The sequence below is a fragment of the Arabidopsis thaliana genome, chromosome 3, assembly GCF_000001735.4.
Source record: "Arabidopsis thaliana chromosome 3, partial sequence".
Classification (NCBI taxonomy): domain Eukaryota; kingdom Viridiplantae; phylum Streptophyta; class Magnoliopsida; order Brassicales; family Brassicaceae; genus Arabidopsis; species Arabidopsis thaliana.
The window spans coordinates 16,269,521-16,291,136 of NC_003074.8; the positions used below are offsets into that span (position 1 = coordinate 16,269,521).

General features: G+C 31.8%; 2 protein-coding genes and 1 non-coding gene across 12 annotated transcripts; all 3 read left to right on the forward strand.

Annotated features, from left to right (window-relative positions):
* Window positions 1-1,990: 1,990 nt before the first annotated feature.
* On the forward strand, window positions 1,991-3,893 carry ADT4 (arogenate dehydratase 4). The gene has a single exon (NM_114340.4). The coding sequence runs from the start codon at window positions 2,239-2,241 to the stop codon at window positions 3,511-3,513; it is 1,275 nt and encodes a 424-aa protein (NP_190058.1). The 5' UTR covers window positions 1,991-2,238; the 3' UTR covers window positions 3,514-3,893.
* Window positions 3,894-7,966: 4,073 nt separating this feature from the next.
* On the forward strand, window positions 7,967-9,395 carry AT3G00740. Of its 7 annotated transcripts, NR_143858.1 has the most exons (4): window positions 7,986-8,092; window positions 8,185-8,348; window positions 8,664-8,810; window positions 9,102-9,365. It is a non-coding gene; the product is annotated as an uncharacterized misc_RNA (transcript). The 7 variants fall into 7 exon arrangements; NR_143852.1 differs by lacking the exon at window positions 8,185-8,348 and having other exon boundaries at window positions 7,967-8,166; window positions 9,102-9,395; NR_143857.1 differs by having other exon boundaries at window positions 8,664-9,383.
* A 4,917-nt stretch (window positions 9,396-14,312) lies between these two features.
* Window positions 14,313-21,608, forward strand: KP1 (kinesin-like protein 1). 4 transcript variants are annotated; one of them, NM_001339171.1, is made up of 18 exons: window positions 14,313-14,701; window positions 15,012-15,181; window positions 16,330-16,493; window positions 16,692-16,838; window positions 17,004-17,381; window positions 17,523-17,591; window positions 17,686-17,913; window positions 18,047-18,128; window positions 18,211-18,306; window positions 18,394-18,573; window positions 18,747-18,853; window positions 18,959-19,137; window positions 19,232-19,396; window positions 19,489-19,742; window positions 19,834-19,997; window positions 20,077-20,271; window positions 20,363-21,108; window positions 21,185-21,608. In NM_001339171.1, the coding sequence occupies exons 2-18, from the start codon at window positions 15,085-15,087 to the stop codon at window positions 21,330-21,332; spliced, it is 3,399 nt and encodes a 1,132-aa protein (NP_001327609.1). In that variant the 5' UTR covers window positions 14,313-14,701; window positions 15,012-15,084; the 3' UTR covers window positions 21,333-21,608. The 4 variants fall into 4 exon arrangements, with proteins under 4 accessions (NP_001327609.1, NP_001327610.1, NP_001319684.1 ...); NM_001339172.1 differs by having other exon boundaries at window positions 14,456-14,691; window positions 21,185-21,558; NM_001339170.1 differs by lacking the exon at window positions 14,313-14,701 and having other exon boundaries at window positions 15,104-15,181; window positions 21,185-21,528.
* The last annotated feature ends 8 nt before the right edge of the window (window positions 21,609-21,616 follow it).

The following is a 21,616-nucleotide window of genomic DNA, read 5'->3' on the forward strand; positions in this document are numbered from 1 at the left end:
AAATATTTTAAAACACTTTTCAAACAATTTAAAAATCCCTTGTGAAGCTTTGTAAATCTTTTAAAGCCCTTTAAAATCCCTTTTAAAATCCCGTATAAATCTTTTAAAACACTTTTAAAATCCCTTGTGAAGCTATTTCCCGCCAAAAAAAAAATTGGCGAGAAATTTTTTTTTCAAAATTTTTTGGCGAGAAATTTATTTTGGAATATTTTAAGCGAAAAATATTAATATTTCATTTTGTTTACCTAAAACAATTTCCAAATAGGGGTAAAATGGTCATTAAAAAATTTAAAGAGGGTAGAAATGAAAATGACAAATAGGAAAGAGTATAATTAAAAAAGGATAATGTGAAAAGGTCATTTTCAGCAATTATTCAGAAAAGAATATAAGATAATGATTCTGTCGGAAAATTCAATGTTACACTTTTTTTTTACGGAAACAAGATTTTGTTACTTTTTACGGGATGACATAGTTTGCGACTTTTACTGGAAAACAGTTTAAGTAAAAAAATCACAAATTTAGGGATTTTGGCATAAAACACACAATTTTGCGGTTTTTTGTAGTAGAAACGGATTCAATATCCAAGATCCTGAAATATGTTATCAGTCAAATACAAATCATGTATATAAATATATGCTCCCGAAATGACAGATCATAGATCACCTTCCGAGTTTCGTAAAACAGTATTCACTTTGTTAATTAATTACCAAATATTTTCACCAAAGCGAACAAATAATAGACATCGTCAAAAATGAAAATGACCAACAACTTCATAAATCATAATAAATACAAAACCATTTACTATATATGTGTCCATTATGGTCTGCGCATGCTCTCACAGCTTGGCGATTGTGTCAAAGTAAAAGAAGGTGAGCTGAACCGTGTTATTCGTGGACATATAAAATTCCACATATGAGAAAGTGAACTTTGGGCCTACTATATATTTTCGTAATCAAAATTTTTATTAATTTCTGAATTCATTTATCCTCTATATATTAAATTATTAATAGAGAATCACACTTAAAAAACAAAATTTAGTTACAGTCGTATTTACAGAAATGCCAGCTGATGTGTCAGAGCAATTCTCAATCAATTTACTTCATTGTCCCTCATTTACTAGATCATTTATAAAATTTATCATTAGTAGTACATATAAATATCTCAATAACAGAAACAATAAAAAGTAAATCCAATTAAAAGTAGTAAATAATTAAAAAAAGAAATTCCAATTAAAATAATCTAATAATTAAGCAAGTAATATTTCAGAACTTAATATAGAACTACTTTCGTTTTTATATAGAAACATAAATCATATGTTAACAAAAATATTAATATAGTACTACTTTCATTTTTCTAATCAGATATTACCAATACATTTATAAATAAAGTTTTTTCCAAAAATAATATCAATTACACTTAAGTAAATTATAAATATTCAGAAGATTCTAAAAATATAATTTTAATTTAATTTAATAAGAAAATTATAAAAATAATAACTAATATATTTATACATATTTAATAACAATCAATATACGGGCAATAATAATTTTAATGCAAAAACTAGATGGTTCAAAAAAAAAATATTACATTAAATAATACACAGGCAAATTTCAGATTTCAAATAATAAAAAATTTACTATAATATATTTATCCCACACATAGTGCGGATAAACTATCTAATTTTTCTTGAAGTAGGTAACTAAGTTTTAATTGAAAAACAAACAATTAAAAAACTATATATATATATATACATATGTATATATAATAATAGAATATTCAATACTTTTTAAGAGAAATTTTACCATCCACTGCTCAAAAGAAACACCAATGATCTTGATATTTGTAGAAAAATCTATGGACGTAACACCAACAATACAAAACCATGGTAAGAACTAAGAAGAAATGAAGAATATCGCTTTCACGTAAACCAACAATATCATATATTTCAATAAAGACAACTATTATTATAGTTTTCAGAAAGAAAAAAAAGTATAGAAATTACATGGAAGGTGGTAGGTGAAGGATTTTACCGAATTACATACGTCAAGACTAATTTTGTCAAAAACAAAACAAAATTTATTCTTGTGTGTTAGTGTGTATATAAGACCATCTCTCTTCTCCTTTATCTCTCAGCTTGAGCTTCTCTCTCAACGAAAGAACTCAAGCTTTCCAACACTATAAATCTATAATACAGCTTTTATTCTCAAATTTTGTTTGTCTTACCATCATTACCAAACCATGCAAGCCGCAACGTCGTGTGATCTCAAGTTCCGATCAACAGATCCGACGTCTAGGAACAAATGTTTCTCCCACGCGATTCCAAAGCGCGTGGCTGTTACGTGCGGTTATAGGTCGGAGTCGTTTAGCTTCCCTAACGGTGTCTCCGTGAGTCGATCTGATTGGCAAAGCTCATGTGCCATTTTATCTAGTAAAGTTGCTTCTGTTGAAAATACCGGTGGTTTAGCGGACAAAATCGCCGCCGTTAATGGTCACACGAACGGCTCTGTGAATCTTGGTCTCGTCGCCGTTGAGTCAACTAACGGAAAGTTAGCTCCTGCTCAGCCGTTGACTATTACTGATCTATCTCCGGCACCGTTGCATGGTTCTAGTCTACGTGTAGCTTACCAAGGCGTTCCCGGAGCTTACTCGGAAGCAGCTGCCGGAAAAGCTTATCCCAATTGCGACGCCATTCCTTGTGACCAGTTTGACGTTGCTTTTCAGGCGGTGGAGCTTTGGATCGCTGATCGAGCTGTGCTTCCGGTGGAGAACTCACTCGGTGGTTCGATCCATCGAAACTATGATCTTCTTCTCCGTCACCGTCTTCACATCGTTGGAGAAGTTCAGATTCCGGTCCACCATTGCCTCCTCGCACTCCCGGGAGTCCGAACTGACTGTGTTTCGCGGGTGATCTCTCACCCGCAAGCCCTAGCGCAGACGGAACACTCCCTCGACGTCCTTACACCACATGCAGCGCGTGAGGCTTTCCATGACACAGCGGCTGCTGCGGAGTATATCTCAGCTAACGACCTACATGACACGGCGGCTGTGGCGAGCGCACGCGCCGCTGAGCTTTACAACCTCCAGATATTAGCGGATGGGATTCAAGACGACCCGGGGAACGTCACTCGTTTCCTAATGTTGGCGCGTGAGCCTATAATCCCACGCACGGACCGGCCATTCAAGACTAGCATCGTCTTTGCTGCCCAAGAGCACAAAGGAACTAGCGTCCTCTTTAAAGTCCTCTCGGCTTTCGCTTTCAGAGACATTAGCCTGACCAAGATCGAGTCCCGGCCTCACCATAACCGCCCGCTTAGGGTTGTTGGTGACGGGAGCTTTGGGACGTCGAAGAACTTCGAGTACATGTTTTACGTGGATTTTGAGGCATCGATGGCTGAGCCGCGTGCACAGAACGCGCTTGCGGAGGTTCAAGAGTACACGTCGTTCCTAAGGGTGCTGGGAAGTTACCCCATGGATATGACACCATGGTCCATGACATCCACAGAAGAAGCATGACCCCATCGCCAAAAACAAACTCACCAATAAATTTATTAAATTATTCTGTTCTTTCTTTTTTTGTGAAAATTGTAGTATACATTGAAATTAAACCGTAAATGTAGAGCTCATTATTCACGTGGTGATTAGGAGAAAACAAAATTTTATTTGTCTGTTACTAGCTACCAGATATATCTTACATTCTTACTTAATAGTTATGAACATTGTGGTTTATTCGCAGAATCTTTTTGAGTTCCTTGGTTTTCTTTGGTAAATTCACTCGATTTTAACCAAGAAAAGCAAAAATGATTGGCATTACCAAAAACAAAGACATATATTTACACATATTTTTTAGAAAAATGTGATCAGTTTTGTAACTTTGTTTATCTTAACAACGTTATTAGTATTTTTACTACAAATTTCTATTAAATCATATTTTTAGTAGAGATGATCCTAATATTTTCTTCAATATCAAAAGCTTAAGACCAAATTCTTTTATGTAATTATCAGCATAATGTTGTTACTAAAACTTTCTGTTAGGACTTCATCTCAAGTTCACTAAGCTCAACCACAACATATGTATACCATTAAACAATCGCTTACATGATAAAAAAAAGTAAACCAATGAAAATGAATGTGAATAAAAATCAACTTATCATATTTAATATACAATACAAAGATTTTGTTCGAAGTTTATATAATATTCACAAAACAAGTCTCCATTATTGTAGTTGGTGATATAATTTCCAACATCATTAAAATATTTTGTGAAGATTTCCTTGAAGTTTTCACGAGTAGATACAAAAAAAAAAAGTTATGGTCACCGGTCACGTGTGAACTCAACTCAAGGGTTCAACGTTTGGTTTCTAGGTGAGTCGCAAGAAATTAGCAATATAATTTCCAAGAAACTTACATGTTGAATCTAGTAATAATTCACATGTAAATCGGAAGCTATAAACAGCGCCGATTATTAATAATCTACTGTCTTAAAACAAAAGAAATAAATATGGTTCTATAACAAAAAAAGATTTGGGACCAGTGAAACATTGTAGACTTTTCAATTTATTTTAAAAATCGAATAAATAATACTCCAGTTTATTAATATATAGTCTAACAACGACTTGTTGTGCTAACTTTATAGAAAGTCAGGTCTGGATAATATAACTTGTTACAGATACGTCTGAATTCACAGTCTAGGCTAATATGAGTCTTCCAACAAACATTTTTTAAAAAATTATCAACTAGGAGGATTGTATACCAAAATCCAGACTAATCATCAAAATCTATTTGAAAACTAACTTTTTACCCACTTAAAACATCTGTAGTGACCAAAACAAGATAACATTTACGATTAGTAGATTGGAAAATATATTCATCACTCGCAATTTGACATTAGAACCACTATCCATTGGTTCTATTAGGCATGGGCATAATAACCGGAACCGAATACCCGAACTGAAAAACCCGAAAAATAATCGAACTGAACCCGAACTCGATTTTATAATTACCCGAATAGGTCTTAAATTTCACTACCCGAAAAAACCCAAACCAAACCCGAACCGAATCTAATACCCGTGGGTACCCGAATACAAATATAAACCTAAAAATATTAGTTATATATATATATTTGTAATACCTCAAACACCCAAAATTAAAATTATAAATCCGAATATACATATTTTTAGTAATTTATATATATTTGGATATATTTGAGATAAAAGTAACCAATGTTATATTTTTTTTTAGATAATTTAAGTATTTTGGTTACATTTGGTTATATTTGGATAAAAAGTAACCAATATATTTACGGGTAATCGGGTATTTCGGATAGATTTGGGTATATATAAGTAAAAAACCCGAACCTAACCCGAACCCAAAAATCCGAACCCAAACCGAAACCGAACCGAAATTTAAAAATATCCGAATGGTTCTTAACCTCCTATCCGAATAGATCCGATACTCGAAAAAAAAAAACCGAACCCAGACGGGTACCCAAATGCCCACGTTCTCTTCCCACAAACATTTGATCTTTGAAATTGCTATAAAATTATATTATAGATTATCGCAGTCAACAAAATTAAACTTGATTTATATTTTCAGGTGGGTGAATGATTATGTGATGATGGTAGGAGAGAAAAAAAAAACCCATATGGGGTTTGGTGGGAGAGAATGAAATGGTCGAAAATATTTGATATATTAAATATTTAAACAAAAATCTAACATCATCATGTTGTCATCTTTGATCATGAATGGTAGTGTTTATGATCTTAAGAATTTCATGTACGATATTGTTTTCCCATTATTATAGCCTAACGACATAAAATGAGGCTTGGAAGAATCAGCCGGGGTGGTAGTTGAGTTTGTCTCGTTGCATTTCTTTTGATAGATAAAATTTATTAAAAATCTATTAAAGTATATCAATAAGTCACTTTCATTAGCTAAGCAATTTAAGATTTAATTTTTTGTTTTTCTTAGTAATCATGTACTATTTTATTACTCTGTAGTAATTTACAAAAAGTGTGTTAAAGGTAATCCAAATGTAATATATAATTTTATTTAAGAGGAGTCAAGAAAAATGGCGAAATGGTGATGAGTGGAGAGTTAGGTGGAAGAGATTTCATATATGGTGGTAGGTGGCGTCGAAGGGAGCCATCAGCCATGCATTTTAGGATCTGCCGGATTGTCCATGTTTTTTTTTTTAATATTAGATTAAAATTATTTTTAAAATTTTGCCCATGTTAATTTTTTAATCTCAAATAAAATATTATATACATTTAGTGAAAGTATTTGTTATGAAATAAACTAAAAAATTGTATAATACTAGATTTTAATCCGCAGTACACCGCGGCACTATTTATTTTATTTTAAATTGAATATATATTTTTTTATAAATTATCTATATGTAACATATTGTTTTATATTTTATAAATATATAATCTTAATTTCTATATATTGTACAATCCATTGATTTTATCATGGAGTAAACTGTAAGTCGATTGTTTGTTTTGTTATATATTTTAAATTATATAACTGTATTTTAATTGTTAGTTATAGGATTTCACCCGTTGTATAACGTCCTATATTACTATAAATTCAAATTCGTCTTATCATCTAATTTCGTTCAGTGAAATTAAACATATTTAATGGATTTCATCCGTGCTATACTCTCTCATATTACTATCGACTAAAACCCGTCCTACCATCTAACCCCGTTCAGTAAAATTAAATATTATTTTATTATTTTTGTTTTAATAATACTTTAATTAAAATATATATAATTCAAATTAATTTCAATTTTTTTTATTTAAATGGTTATTTAATCGTTATAAAGTTTATATATTATAATATTCTAAACCCGTCACACCATATAATCCCGTTCGTTGAAATTAAATATTATTGTTTTATTTTTTGTTTAAATATTATTTTTATTAAAAGATTTATAATTCAAATCAATTTAAAAGGTATCTTTCAAATAGTTATTTAATTTTTATAGATTTCACATTTAAAATATTTATCTATATGTAACATATAGTTTTGTATTTTATAAATATTATAAATGTTTTTCCGTTAAATATTATAAACGTTTAATAAATTTTAAATAATTACAAAATTTACCTTTTAATAAAGTATAATATTAATAATGTTGTAAATAATTATGTGTAGCTAATTTTAAAGGATTTGATTTAAGATTTGTTGTTTGGATTAAATTTGAATGATAATGTGATTGATATATTAAATCAAAAATTAAAAATCAAATCAAATAATTAAGGAAAAAAGATTTAATGTCAATAGCATGCTATTGTAAATAAGTGTCAAGTAGAGGATTTATTTGCTAACATGCCTGCAAAAATGTATATGTAGATACTATGCTTTGTTCGTGCCATTTTACGAATGCATACATATTTAAACTTAATAATATATTATATGTAATATGTTTATATCACTGAGCTTGCTATTAATAACTATTTGATTTCGTTTTACTTGTCAAACAGCTAGCCGGACTATTAAAAATGGGAAAAACAAAAAAATGTATTTGTAATAGATATGAAAATGTCAACCATTTTGAAAGGGTGGATAGATAGTAATCAGTTCTATAAACCAATCTAACAGGTTAACAACATTGTATTGTATAATCCATAGATCCCATTTAAACCAATCTAAAAGGTTAAACGGTGGATATGATTTACTTAGCAAGGAGACAACGCAGTAAGAACTTTCAGAAACAACAAAACGATAAAAAAAAATAAAAAATCAGGATAACAAATAATCTTTGTTTGGTCTAAAACGAAATGAATTTTTTTAAAAATGTTATAAAATTGAAAGGTTAAACAATAAAAAGACAACTTTTATATTCTTGGGTAATCATATATATGAAAGGAGCTCAACTCTCTCCATTTGCTTGACACGTCAGCAATAGAGGTAAAGACACGTGTACAAGTTAAATATTCAGTTAAATTATTATGTGGGGAGAATCGTGTGTTTAACATTAATGTTTTTCAGTTTCGCTACCCTCTTCATCTTCCTATCTAGAGTTTAAAAGCATACTTTAAAGATGAGAATCAATGTAGATGTGAATTTCAAGTGTCAGCCGATTGCAAAGGTTTTCAGTCTCACTTACAATCTCCTCTAAACAGATCTGGTGCATCTCACATTCGATTTCTTTTTAAGATTCATGTAAGTAAATTGTTGCAGGAAGGTCTACGGTTACTCCATACAATTTTGTTGATCTGAGATTTGTCACACTTCTTTATCACTTCCAAATCTCTTCTAAATCACAACAGAGAGGGCTGCAAAAATATTATTTAGATAAAAAGCATTTTGAAGTTTATCTATAGATGATCGGCTTTAGTTATATGGTGAGTAGTTCATAAGTTTTAATTTCTTTTTGAAATCATTCTTCGTTATTTTTGTATACCACTTTAATCCGATAACCTTTTCTAGGTACGACAATGTCACTGCTCATGGTTATATTTTTGAATGGAATAGTAATATATCTATGGTACAGATGCAAATCTTTTCAAAAAAGTTATGCTTTTCGTATTTTTTGTTTTTTTCCTAAAACATGAACCGAGAACCTAAAAACTAGAGTATGAGAGAGTGGGCATATGCATGAAGATATATCAGATGGCCTCTGATAACTATGATGAACATGATTACTAAATTTTCTTCAGTACACTTTGAAAGTAGAACATGCCTCTCGAAGTGGACTACGAGAAAGAATTGGTGAGGACGTAGAAAAAGATGAAGCAAAATCTGAAATCTAAATCTCCCTCTACTACAACTTTGAAGATAAAGCGCAAGAACTCCTACACGATTAGGTAATCCATATGTCTCTGGTTTTGTCTTTAATTTGATCATCTCTACTACGTGAAGTTGTAGTTTATTTGTAAGTTTTGATTGACCTTGTTGGTAAGATTTTCATCTATTCATTCCTTTTAAAGATACATTGGAGGTAATTTATAAAAAAAGTAATGTCCACATCTTACCTCTAGCTTTATGTTATTCGGCTCTCCTCTTCTTTCCACAATCAGAGAGGCTAAAAAGAAACAGATAAAAATAATAATAAAAAATAAATAAAATAAAAAGAAACAGATTACGTTTTGTTGCAGATATACATTGGATCTATAAAGTTTTGAAAGTGAGATGCAGTGTTGAAAAATCAGAACCAGTGAATGAAGATGTGGAAGAAGAAGGTCAACAATGGAGAAAGGGGAACTTGAAAATCAAGCATAGTCAAAATATACTCTTTGAAGAAACTACAAACGAGACTAGAGCGTGAGAAGGTTAAAAGAACAAACTAGATATAGCAGAAACTACAAACTAGATATCCATATAACACTTGTACATGTTTGAACCGAAATGTGTTAAAAAGAGTATATACTAAACGAGATCATTTTTAGTAGGGTTTTTGTAGGATTTTCTTTCTACAAACACAATATATTTGTATTTTAGTTTAGTTTGGTTGTTAGCTAACCTTTATTAGTTTAGTAATTTTACAGAAAGAAAACTGGCTTGATCGATTCTAAGTGATAGAAAACAAACTAAGACCTTTTAGAAAATAGATTAATATAGTTAATTAATATGTTTATTGTTCCCTATAGCTGATGAGTATAACTTGTGGCTTTTTAGTTGATAAACCATTAATAACAATATAATTTTAGTTGATAATTTTACTTACAAGAAATATTTAGTCGATATAATTTAGTCAAAGTGTATCTAACTTTATAACAATGTAAGATGAATCTAACTTTACTAATAATAAAAACAATCAACATAATTTATTTTAACAAATTTTAAAACAAAAGCCCACGCGTAGCGTGGGTACTCACCTAGTCTATTAAATATACCAAAAGCAGGTTTTAACATTCTCTTTTGGGAAATTACAAGATTCACAATAATCTACATATACATTTTTGTAGCTATTTTAGCAAATAAATCCTCAAGTTGGAACTTATTTACAAGGAATGTCATTGAAATTGATTATTATCAATTAATTAATATTCTTAATTATTAGCATTTCCTTATCTAATATATCTCCATCAATTCTAATTATTTTTTAAAAAAAGAAATTTTAGGGCTTTATTAATATTATATTTTATTAAAGATAAATATTATAGTTATTTAAAGGTTATAAAATATTTAGAATATTTAACGAAAAATGTTTAGAATATATATAATATATGAAAATTATAAAATTAAATAATCATTTCAAAAGAAAACTTTTAAATTGATTTAAATTATAAATTTTATAATAAAAAATATTTTATTAGAAAAAAAGAAAAAAATAATTAAATAACCAATTTTACCGAACTGGATTAGATGGTGAGACGGGTTTAGAATATTATAATGTATGGATTTTAGAAAAATTAAATAACCATTTGAAAGAAATTTTTCAATTAATTTGAAGTATATATCTTTTAAATTAAAGTATTATTAAAACAAAATTAACAAAAACAAAATGTTTAATTTCACAAAACAGGGTTAGATGGTAAGACGGATTTGGATCGACAGTAATACGAGACGGTATACCACGGGTGAAATCCATTAGATATGTTTAGTTTCGCTGAACGGGATTAGATGGTAGGACGGGTTTGGGTCGATACTAATACGAAACGGTATACCATGGGATGATTCCTAGATATAACAATCAAAATACAATTAGATTATCTTAAATACTAAACAAAACAAATAATATTAATAAAATAAATATAATTTAAATTTAAATTATTTAGTTATAATCTAGATTTTAACTTAATGAACTGTACGTTATTGTTTCTATATTCTTAAACAGTAAAAATCAAACATAGTAATTGTATACTAAATAATATACAGATATAAGAGTTATACATTCAAAAAATACAAAACATTAAATCATATATATTTTTAATCGACTAAAGAAATTAAATTTTTATTCTTAAAAAAACAAAATAGTCATGCGGCATATCGTAAGTTAAATTATAGTCTTTTTCATATTTTTAGCAAATTAAATGTCTTTGATCAATTCAGATCACTCTACTTGTCTCGGAAGGTTTAACGTTTTATCATTAAAGAAGCATGTGACATTGAGGCATGTGAGTTGAATTGTTAACGATTAAGTGCAAATTTTGGCCGTTCATCAAAGAATAAAATATTAATCCAAATTTATTTATTTATTTTTCTGTTTAGACTGAATTAATAATATTATAGGTATCAAAACAAAATCATATATCCAAGAACCTCAATTTTATTAAAAGAGATTGACACAAATCCAAACAATATATACCATTTACCATTATCCCTTTTTTCTGCATCCATCTTTAACCACCATACAATAATCAAATTCTACGACATCCATTTGACTGCTTCGTTATGGTCGACGTCACATCAAATTATTATAAAATCCAAAGCAATTTCTTCACATGTTATGGAAGTAGCTAGTAAAAGAGCTAATCACCTTAATAATTTTGTCTCATTTTTTTACCTAACGGTGTCGTTATCGACTCTCGAAGTTCTGGGCAATGAATAAAATACATTAATAATGGAAAGTTTTTGTGTGAGGGTGTCTAAACGAATATATGTATTAACAGAAAATGATTGGTGTTATTTACAATTATATTTAGTAAAATAAATATTTTATTTTAAGAAAACCATCGACGCTAGAGAGTTATAATTTAAAACGAAGATAAGTATTGTTTTAAGATGATTTTATACATAATAAGAAAATAATTCAATATTCTATTTTAATTTTTATCCTTAAAAATAATAGAAAATTTATTATTAGTTGTACACATTAAAGTAATGGAAAAAATGGAAAGTTGTACCAAACATTTGCACTAATAATATCTAACAACACTTAGTTTGAAACAATATTTACAATCTAAAATGACTCCTAATATAAAATGGAGAGAGTATAAACAAGTTCGCTTATTTATTGCATGTTTTTTAATCATAGTTTTTCGTTGATTTTTGTTTAATATCTTGTTGTTCTATGAATATTATGTTTCATGATATTATAAAATTTATTTCAATCACATAACCATACTTCTTATTAACATGCAGCTTTATCCCCATTTACCTTTGATTTTTGGCAACCCATACCTTTTTAATTAAAAATTGGTTTTTGGGAAAGAAGCTAAACATATATTAGAAATTGATTTAGGATTTTTTTTTAAAAACAATAACGACATGAAATTGAACTTGTCTAGAGGACTTGTGGTATATTGTTACTTAATAACAATTGGAAATTACAAAATATAAATATTTTATAAATAGATACAATTTGCAAACTTTTATATATACTAACTTTAAAGAATAAATAGTTTCACGATTATCGCTGATTAAAATCTAATTAAGAATAATAATGTTTCACATTGGACATTAAGTAGGATTTTAAGTAGTGTATATATAAGATATGAACCTTTCTACTCATTATTAATTAGTTTTAAGTTGAAAATTCACCGTCTAATGAAAACATGAAATCATTTTTCTTTCAAAACTTTATATCATAGGCCAGCCTTGAGCTCACAAGTAAAACATACGAGTATAATAAAACAAAAATGAGAATTAAATATAATGAAAGTATTCATCCCAGGCCAGCCTTGGGCACGAGTAAACCTTTGGGCCGCTTATAACCAGCCCATATTAGTGCATAGATATTATTGCGCAATTTATGGTAAAACACAACAAATAAAAGAGAGATTCATGCGCAAATGATGGTAAAGAAAATAATGGACCATGCGACCAACAAACAAACAAAGCATTCTTGCGATCATAACTACTTCTTTCTTTCTTCTTTTTATTTTAATCTCAATGTCTTAAACTTAATTGATTGGTTTATGAAAAACAGAACAAACAAAAAGAAGACTTGATTGAAATTACAATCTCATCACACCTAATTACTTCTGTCATATCTGATCACAATCTTCTACTTCAAGCCTTTTTTTTTCTTTTAACAACACTTCTACATCAAGCTAGGGTTCTCTTTTATTTTTGTTTTCACCTTCCATTTTTCTTATTTACTGTTTTCAACTTTTAACCACATAATATCTGTTACTATTAAAGACTAACACCAATTAATACTGTTTGAAAAAGATATTATAACTTCTTTTTTTGGGTTAAATTATTTATAACTATTTCTTTAAATTTTAGATAGAATTTTCATAAATACAACATTTCTTAAAGATAGCATATGAAAATATTTATGAGTAACACTGAAAATCCTGTTGTGTTTTTGTGGTAATTTGTTAGTGTTAATAAATTAACTGGTTCGCTGAATTGGGTTAGGAAATGTGGGAAAAGAAAGAATAGAAAAAAGCAATCTCGAAAGCTTTCATTGTGCCGCCCGTAATCATTTGAATTCCATAGGATCCAACGTCTACTATTCATATATGATTTCTTCTTTTATTTTTGTGGAAATAACATCTCCCACCACTTTCAAAAATAAAATAAGAACAATTTATAAAAGTCACTAATACAATCTAGAGAGAAGGAGAAATTGAGAGAGGAGTTTATTACGATTACGAATTCTGTTTTCATGAAAGAAGCAAAACTATACAATATGTTCTTTATATACAAGTATCTAACTTAACCGGTCAACTGAACCCGAAAATTAATCTAAAGTTTAAACTAAAACTATATGTATAACTCAATAGTCGTTGTTACATAATGGCAATGATAACGGCTAAATATATATGAACAAAACCCACAAATGTATTTCCCTATAACAATGCAGTATTATATCCAAAATAAGTTCATTATATTTAATTTCCATAATATTATTGAATCGCTTTACCAAGTTCAATTTCGGTGTTTCCAAAAGACAGTGTTTTTATTTCTTAGTCCTTAGAAATATTCTCTTTCCTAACACTTCAAACATATATAATCTACTCCAAAGTCACTTATATATATAAATTGATTCCAAAGTCACACATATAAAAAATTGAAAATACGATACGAAAGCAAAATATACAAAATTAAGTATATGAAAAAGAGGGAGGAATTGTTTTAGGGCATATAATGCTGCTTAGTGAGGTATCAGGTGGGCCGACTTACGAGTTACGACTAGAGTACGTTTTCGTTAGCTGACTTCGATGGATGCTCGCCACGTGTCAATCTTGAATATTTAAAAGGTCAACCATCATATGAGCTGCAAGAAGAGGAGTGGGTTTTACGTTTTAACACAAGTACTAATTACAATTCACAACTATAAAAAGTAGTCTACACTAACTATACCATTCATGTGTCCGACAAAAAAAGAATAAAACATAAGATTTACTTTTCGATTCGGATTTCCAAATCCATCAAAAAAACGATTGAAGTTTGTAACTATTTTGCCAAACTATCTTGTGAAAGATACTAATAAATTCATAATAACAATACATCCTGATAAACAGTTGAAATAAGCTTTGACGTTTTAAGAAGAAAAAAAAAACGGAATAAATAAGCAAAAGACAGTGAACCAACACTTGATTTTCTCTACACACGTCTCTCTTTCTCCATCTTCTACCCGTTATAAAAAACACACAATAAAGTGCAAAAGGCAACGAATCAACTCTTAATTTTCCTCTTCACAAATCTCTATTCTCTCTATCCCATCTTAGAAGTTACGACATCCAAGAGCTCATCATCCCAAGTTCTTTGTTCTGGTTCGAATGGTGTGATCGATGAACAACATCATCCGTGGATTGTCTTGTCCCTTCAAGTTCAACACTTGTAATTAAGGTTCGTGCATGTAAGTTCTCTCTAGTCCCACTTCTAAATCTAGTCAAAAATCCTCCATTTATTGATAGACCTCTTATGTGAAATTAGTTGACCAAATTATAGAGATATAGAGGGATCTATCACTTCTTCAATGGATTTGATTTACAGATATAAGATTATTGTTTTTAATTACAATGTGGTCTTCTCACACAATAGTCTATTAACGTCAGCAAACGGGTTGCTTCTAAAAGCTAAGATTTCTGTGTAAAATGCAAAATGAGTGTTTAAAAATCATTTTTGTTGAATTTGAGAGTTGTGTATTGATGAAACCGTGTTTTCAGAAAATACTATCTTGTGGAAGAGAAGTAATAAATCAACTCAACAGAAAAATAATAAAAGAAGAAAGGTGAAAAAATGCCACAAGAATTAATGAGAGGATTAAAGGGTTTGGTGGTGTCGTCCACAAGCAATGGAGATTATGAGCTTGCTCAACGAAAAGCTGAAGAAACAGGTTTGTCTCATCATCATCACTGTTTGTTTTTTAAAATTGTTTTTCATAATGAAAATGAAGATATAAATCAGATAAAGTAAAGAAAAAAGAAGTCGAAGATGGACCATATATATGTTAATAATAGCTTTGTGATTCAAAAACAATTACGTTGGGTTTGATTTGAATTTAGAGAAAGTCGTTTAGAAATTTGCTTTATGGAATATGGCTTTCATTATAGGGTTACCCACCACAACCGCAAAACTATTATTACTTTTATGTTTGGTATGGTGGATATACAATTCAAATTTTCTATAATCTCCCAAATCTTTTTTCTATAACACAACTATTACTTTTAAATTGAAAAAACATATTTTTGTAAAGCTTGTTTAAGTAGATTTTATGTCATAATTAAAGAAATAACCTTGATGACAAGATGGTAAATAGGAAAGAGGGTGATTTTGTGAGGATTGACAAAAAAGCGCATTTGCCACTATAGCGAAATGTCATTAACTCTTGCTAATTCGAGGACTCAAAGAGTAATTATCCAAAAATAGTGTTTACATAGAGAAAATTTAAAAGCAAAATTCTACTAATTCAGATGGTCAAACGGTAACCAGCTAAAAAGTAAAATTTTTTAAACCAACAAAACTATTATTATTATTTTTTGTCAATAGTTTTTATTTAGAGATCAAAAGAGTCAATCTTAATAAATATTCTTTACATAAGTGATATAAAGCAGTTCGGTACGAATTTTTAGTGCCAAATTGTCCGTTTTAACATTTGCATTACGAATTTTTTTTGAATTTTTCCTTATTGTTTTGAAAATTCTCTAAATACACTGAAAACAAAATTTGTTTATTTAATAAAATAATCATAAGTAATTTACTTAAAAAATGTAAGATTATCTAAGTATATATTCCCTAAAGCAATTAGTGTATTTTAGCCAAAAATATTCCCTTAAGCAACATAAGTTGCCATAAGATTATATATAAGAACAGTAACAACAATATTTTTTTAAAACCCATTAGGAAAGATATTGGGCTTTGAATCAATATCTGAGCCCAATTTATTTCCGCGTTAAGTTTTCCGTTATTAATAATACGTTTCTCGAGAAACATGTATTTTGAATTTTTGATTTTGGGTTTATGTGAATTGTCAAATTTCGTTAGCTCTGAGAAGATACCAAGCGGTGGCATGGCTGAGACAGATGGACCAAGGCGCGATGGAGACACTCCCGGAAAAACCGTCGGAAGACGAGTTCTCCCTCGCCCTCCGCAACGGCCTCATTCTCTGCAACGTCCTCAACAAAGTCAATCCCGGTTCTGTTCTCAAGGTCCAATTTCTAATCCTTCTATATTCTTCTAGTCTAATGCAATGAACTAGGGTTTAATTTCTACTTTCCGATGAGATTAAGAGTTTTTTTTGTTGTTGTTGTGATTGATTCAACTTTGTTTTTTTGTTGTTGTTGTGATTAATCTTCTACAATTTCGAGTAATTTCTGAATTACTTGTGATTTTGATTGTTGAATAAGGTGGTGGAGAATCCGATTACGCCAGCTATTCAGTACGCGGATGGAGCGGCGCAATCGGCAATTCAATATTTTGAGAACATGAGGAACTTTCTTAAAGCTGTAGAGGATATGCAGCTTTTAACATTTGGAGCTTCTGATCTCGAGAAGGTTCTATTTCAATATCACATTATGTAGTTGTTTACTTTATCTTTTGGCATATGCATATGTTATGTTCGATGAAATTCCCCAGAGAATGATAATATGATGAATGATGCATTTCGTAAGTTGTTTAGGATATGAAAGATTGTTTTTTTTTGGCTTCTGTTTTTGCAGGGAGGATCGTCGAACAAAGTAGTAGATTGTATTTTGTGTTTGAAAGGTTTTTACGAGTGGAAACAAGCGGGTGGAGTTGGAGTATGGAGGTATGGAGGGACTGTGAGGATAGTATCATTCAATCGAAAAGGCAGTTCTCCGCCGCAGTATGGGATTGGTAGTGAAAGTACTACCGATGAGTCTGTTTCTTTGGATGAATCTGAGTCTTCTCAGTATGACCAGCTTTTGGATTTTCTTCATCTTTCTAATGAGATCTCAGCTGAGGAATCTGAAACTGCAATCTCCTTGGCTTTTCTTTTTGATCATTTCGCGCTTCAGCTTCTACATGGTTACCTTAAGGAGAGTGATGGGATCAATGATATGCCTTTAAATGAAATGGTAGGTAAGACATGTTTGAGTTATGTTTGATTGCTCTGTAAGTTACGCAATGTGAAAACCTTAACTCCTGTTGAATCAACCATTTAAAGACTCGAATAATATATCGTGTTTCACCTTCTCAGTTTTTGGTTACTTTTATAGGTGATTGATACATTGCTGAACAGGGTAGTTAAGGATTTCTCTGCAATACTAGTTTCTCAGGGAGCTCAGGTACTACTTACTCTGCATACTCTTCATGGAATTCTTTTCGAATGGTGAGACATTTCTCCAGGGTTTACAATTATTTTTTGGTATCTATTTGCAGCTGGGTTCGTTTCTAAGGAAAATACTGAAATGTGATAACGGGGATCTGTCAAGATCAGAGTTTCTAGCAGCAGTCTTCAGATACCTTCAGCACAGAAAAGATTTGGTGTCAAAGGAGTTTTCAAAGTTTTGTAAATGTGGCGGAAAGCTTGAGTTTAGTAGACTAAACGCCCGCGAATTTTCTCCGGGTCATGTAGAAGCTATTGGTCTTCAACAGAAAGAGCTGGAGGTCAGAATTTACATTTCTCTTCCAATACTTTCTCTTGCTTTCGAACTTTCTCATTTGGTCAATTCGTAAATGAAAGCTGTGTAAGAATCTTGAATTTACGGAATGGATTTCTTGCTTTGATGAACTCATGTAGGAAGTTAAATCAAATTTTGTGGAAACAAGAAGCCAAGTTAAACAAATGCAGTCAGAATGGCAGAAAGAGCTTCAGAGGATAGGTAATGAATCTTCTTATACCCAAATTTTCTCTTCTCGGTAATTAGAGATTACATGATCAATCTCTATCATCCTCTATGGCAGTCCATCACGTTAAGGCCATGGAAGTTACATCTTCTTCTTACCACAAGGTTCTGGAGGAAAATCGCTTACTTTACAATGAGGTTCAAGATCTCAAAGGTACCACGACCTACTACATCCTTGCATAGTTGCATTTGAGTTTTAGTATTTTGTAGTGTATCAACTTCTGTTTTCGTTGTACTGTAGGCACCATTAGAGTTTACTGCAGAGTCAGACCTTTCTTCCAAGAACAAAAAGATATGCAATCAACTGTGGATTATATTGGAGAAAATGGTAATATTATCATTAACAATCCTTTCAAGCAGGAGAAAGATGCACGGAAAATATTTTCCTTCAACAAAGTATTTGGACAGACTGTCTCACAAGGTATGTTTTGTTATTCCATCGATGTCCATCTCCAAGTGCATTCAAATTTTCAAAGATATTTTGAGACTTTTGTTATATATGACTTAGCTTTGAATTGGTTGGTTTTGCACCACCTAACTATTTTCATGATGCTTAATTTCTTGTCTATTGATATTTGGTTGTTTACTTACCAGAGCAAATCTACATTGACACTCAACCGGTAATAAGGTCCGTCCTCGACGGATTCAATGTTTGTATCTTCGCGTATGGGCAAACCGGTTCAGGGAAAACGTATACGATGGTATGACCATTTCTATTTGCTTGCATGGTGACTCCCATAAACCGTCAGACATTGTTATTTCTTACTCTGCCTTTGACATTGGTTTGTCTCTGTTTTGCCTTACAGAGTGGGCCAGATCTGATGACGGAGACAACTTGGGGCGTGAACTACCGAGCTCTACGCGATCTCTTCCAGCTTTCAAATGCAAGAACACATGTGGTGACTTATGAAATTGGAGTCCAAATGATCGAAATATATAATGAACAAGTTAGAGATCTACTAGTCAGTGATGGTTCCTCCAGAAGATATCCTTTCATATACTTTATAGTGTTGAAATATTTACATATTCTTCTCGAGTGTTTCCTCTGAGAATCCCGTAATCCTTGACCAGTTTCTCACATTAGACATACGCAATAATTCTCAACTCAATGGCCTTAATGTACCCGATGCAAACTTGATTCCAGTTTCTAATACTCGAGATGTCCTTGATTTGATGAGGATTGGCCAAAAGAATCGTGCTGTGGGTGCCACTGCTTTGAATGAGAGGAGCAGCCGTTCTCATAGGTAAATCTTTGTTTATACCAGTGCTTAATTCAAGCTTTAAAATTTTCCTATGATCATATAATAGTCGTTGAATGCTGTGTGTTCTACTGCAGTGTATTAACTGTTCACGTCCAAGGAAAAGAATTGGCCTCAGGATCCATTTTAAGAGGCTGCCTTCATTTAGTGGATTTGGCTGGAAGTGAAAGAGTAGAAAAATCCGAAGCTGTAGGCGAGAGACTCAAAGAAGCTCAACACATAAACAAATCGTTGTCTGCATTAGGAGATGTCATTTATGCACTTGCACAAAAGAGTTCCCACGTTCCCTACAGAAATAGCAAGCTTACACAAGTTCTGCAGGACTCCTTAGGTAAACGAACACAAAAACTAAGTTTTGCAAGCCATTTTATTTCCCCGTGCTTTGTTGTAGCTTCATCTCTCATCTATGAAACTATGTGCAGGTGGACAAGCAAAAACTTTAATGTTTGTACATATTAATCCTGAAGTTAATGCGGTAGGGGAGACTATCAGCACCCTTAAGTTTGCCCAAAGGGTTGCATCCATTGAGCTTGGAGCAGCTCGATCAAACAAGGAAACCGGTGAAATTCGAGATCTTAAGGATGAGGTACATATGGCATCAGTTTCATTTTCGTTGTGCAAATCTTAATAAATATGTTGTAACAATCTTTCTTCCACATATTTAGATATCCAGCCTTAAATCGGCCATGGAGAAGAAGGAAGCAGAGCTGGAACAATTGCGATCAGGTAGCATTCGGAACACAACTGAATGTCAGAGAGCAAGAGCAGTTTCTCCTTTCCATCTCCCAAGAACTGGTAACGGTGCTGGAACAAAGGCTGAGGCAAGTCCACAGCCAAACGACGGTACCAGAAGCTACGAGGTAAATCACTCAGAGACTAGATTTTTCTTTTTTATTGATCTGTTGGTAAAAGAGACTTTTATCTAATCAGTTTGGTGAATGCCATTTGCAGACCAGAAGTTGCTCAACTGGCAAGCAGAGAAAGTCAGGGTTTCCGTCTGCACTGAGAAATAGAGAAGCAAGCCCGAGGATGCCGAATCTAGCAGAAGAGAGGTTAAATCCGAGTCCAAGTAGGAGATCACTATCCACAGACAGAGCATCAACCATCAAAAGTAGGAATAAGCCCGACGTTACCCAAAACCTTCCGGTTTCAAGAACACCTTTTCCAGCTAGAGTACCAGTAGTCAAATCCTTTTCAACTGTTCCATTGAACCCATCAGCAGAAAATAACCACAGGCTTCACACTGATAACTCTTCAGAGGCATTTCAAAATCATCAGAAGTTAAGCGCTCGAAAGCTCTTCCCTGAGATCGAGGAGGAACACATAAGGCATGCACTACACATACGTCAAGGTGGTGTTAAGAAGACCAGAGCCGAGAGCAGTAAAGCCAAGGCAAAGCAACCATCACCAGCTAGGTTTCAGAAACTCGATGTTGGGATCAGTTTGCGTTCTGATGCAGATTCTGAAGCAAAGGTAGGAAATTATCAGACCCAAAAGGGGAACAACAACCACAATGTGATACACTCAAGATTCCAAAACTTCGACGTGGGTATCAGCCTATTCTCTGACCTTTGTGCCGGTGACAAATCAGATTCAACACTCAAGAGTGATTCCTCAGAGACAGACAACGAACCACCCTCGAAATCTAAGAATGCCCAAAGAAACTCGTCCAAAAACTCCCTCAACCACAAACTAAGGTTACTATAAAACTCCACAAGATCGTTCACTATGTATAACCAAACACTTGTTAACTTCATTATATATACCGCGCAGGACGATCTATGCTCATGAGGACACTTCACTCGTGGACGACAAGCCTTCTAATGGTACAGCCCATATCAAAGAAGGTAATAATAATATATCTATGCCTGAGTTCAGGAGAAGTCGTTCAACACATCATGCAAGGTTCATGGTACCATAGAAACATATCCAAGACTACAAAATATTTATCTCACACATCCGTCACACATCATATCCTTTGTACATTTTGAAGTTGGGTTTTCTGGATCTTTTCATGTTCTTTTACTCCAGAGTTTGTGACTGAGATTGAACCGTTTATCATAAAGAACGAGTGTCCCATGTCGCAAAAGTTATATTTATTCTTCTTGAGGTTCTTCTTTACCCTCTAAATTGTTCATTTAAATTGCCCTACTCGTCATCGAAGCAAATCTAACAGAGACAACAAATAGCTGAAGATCTGTTCCA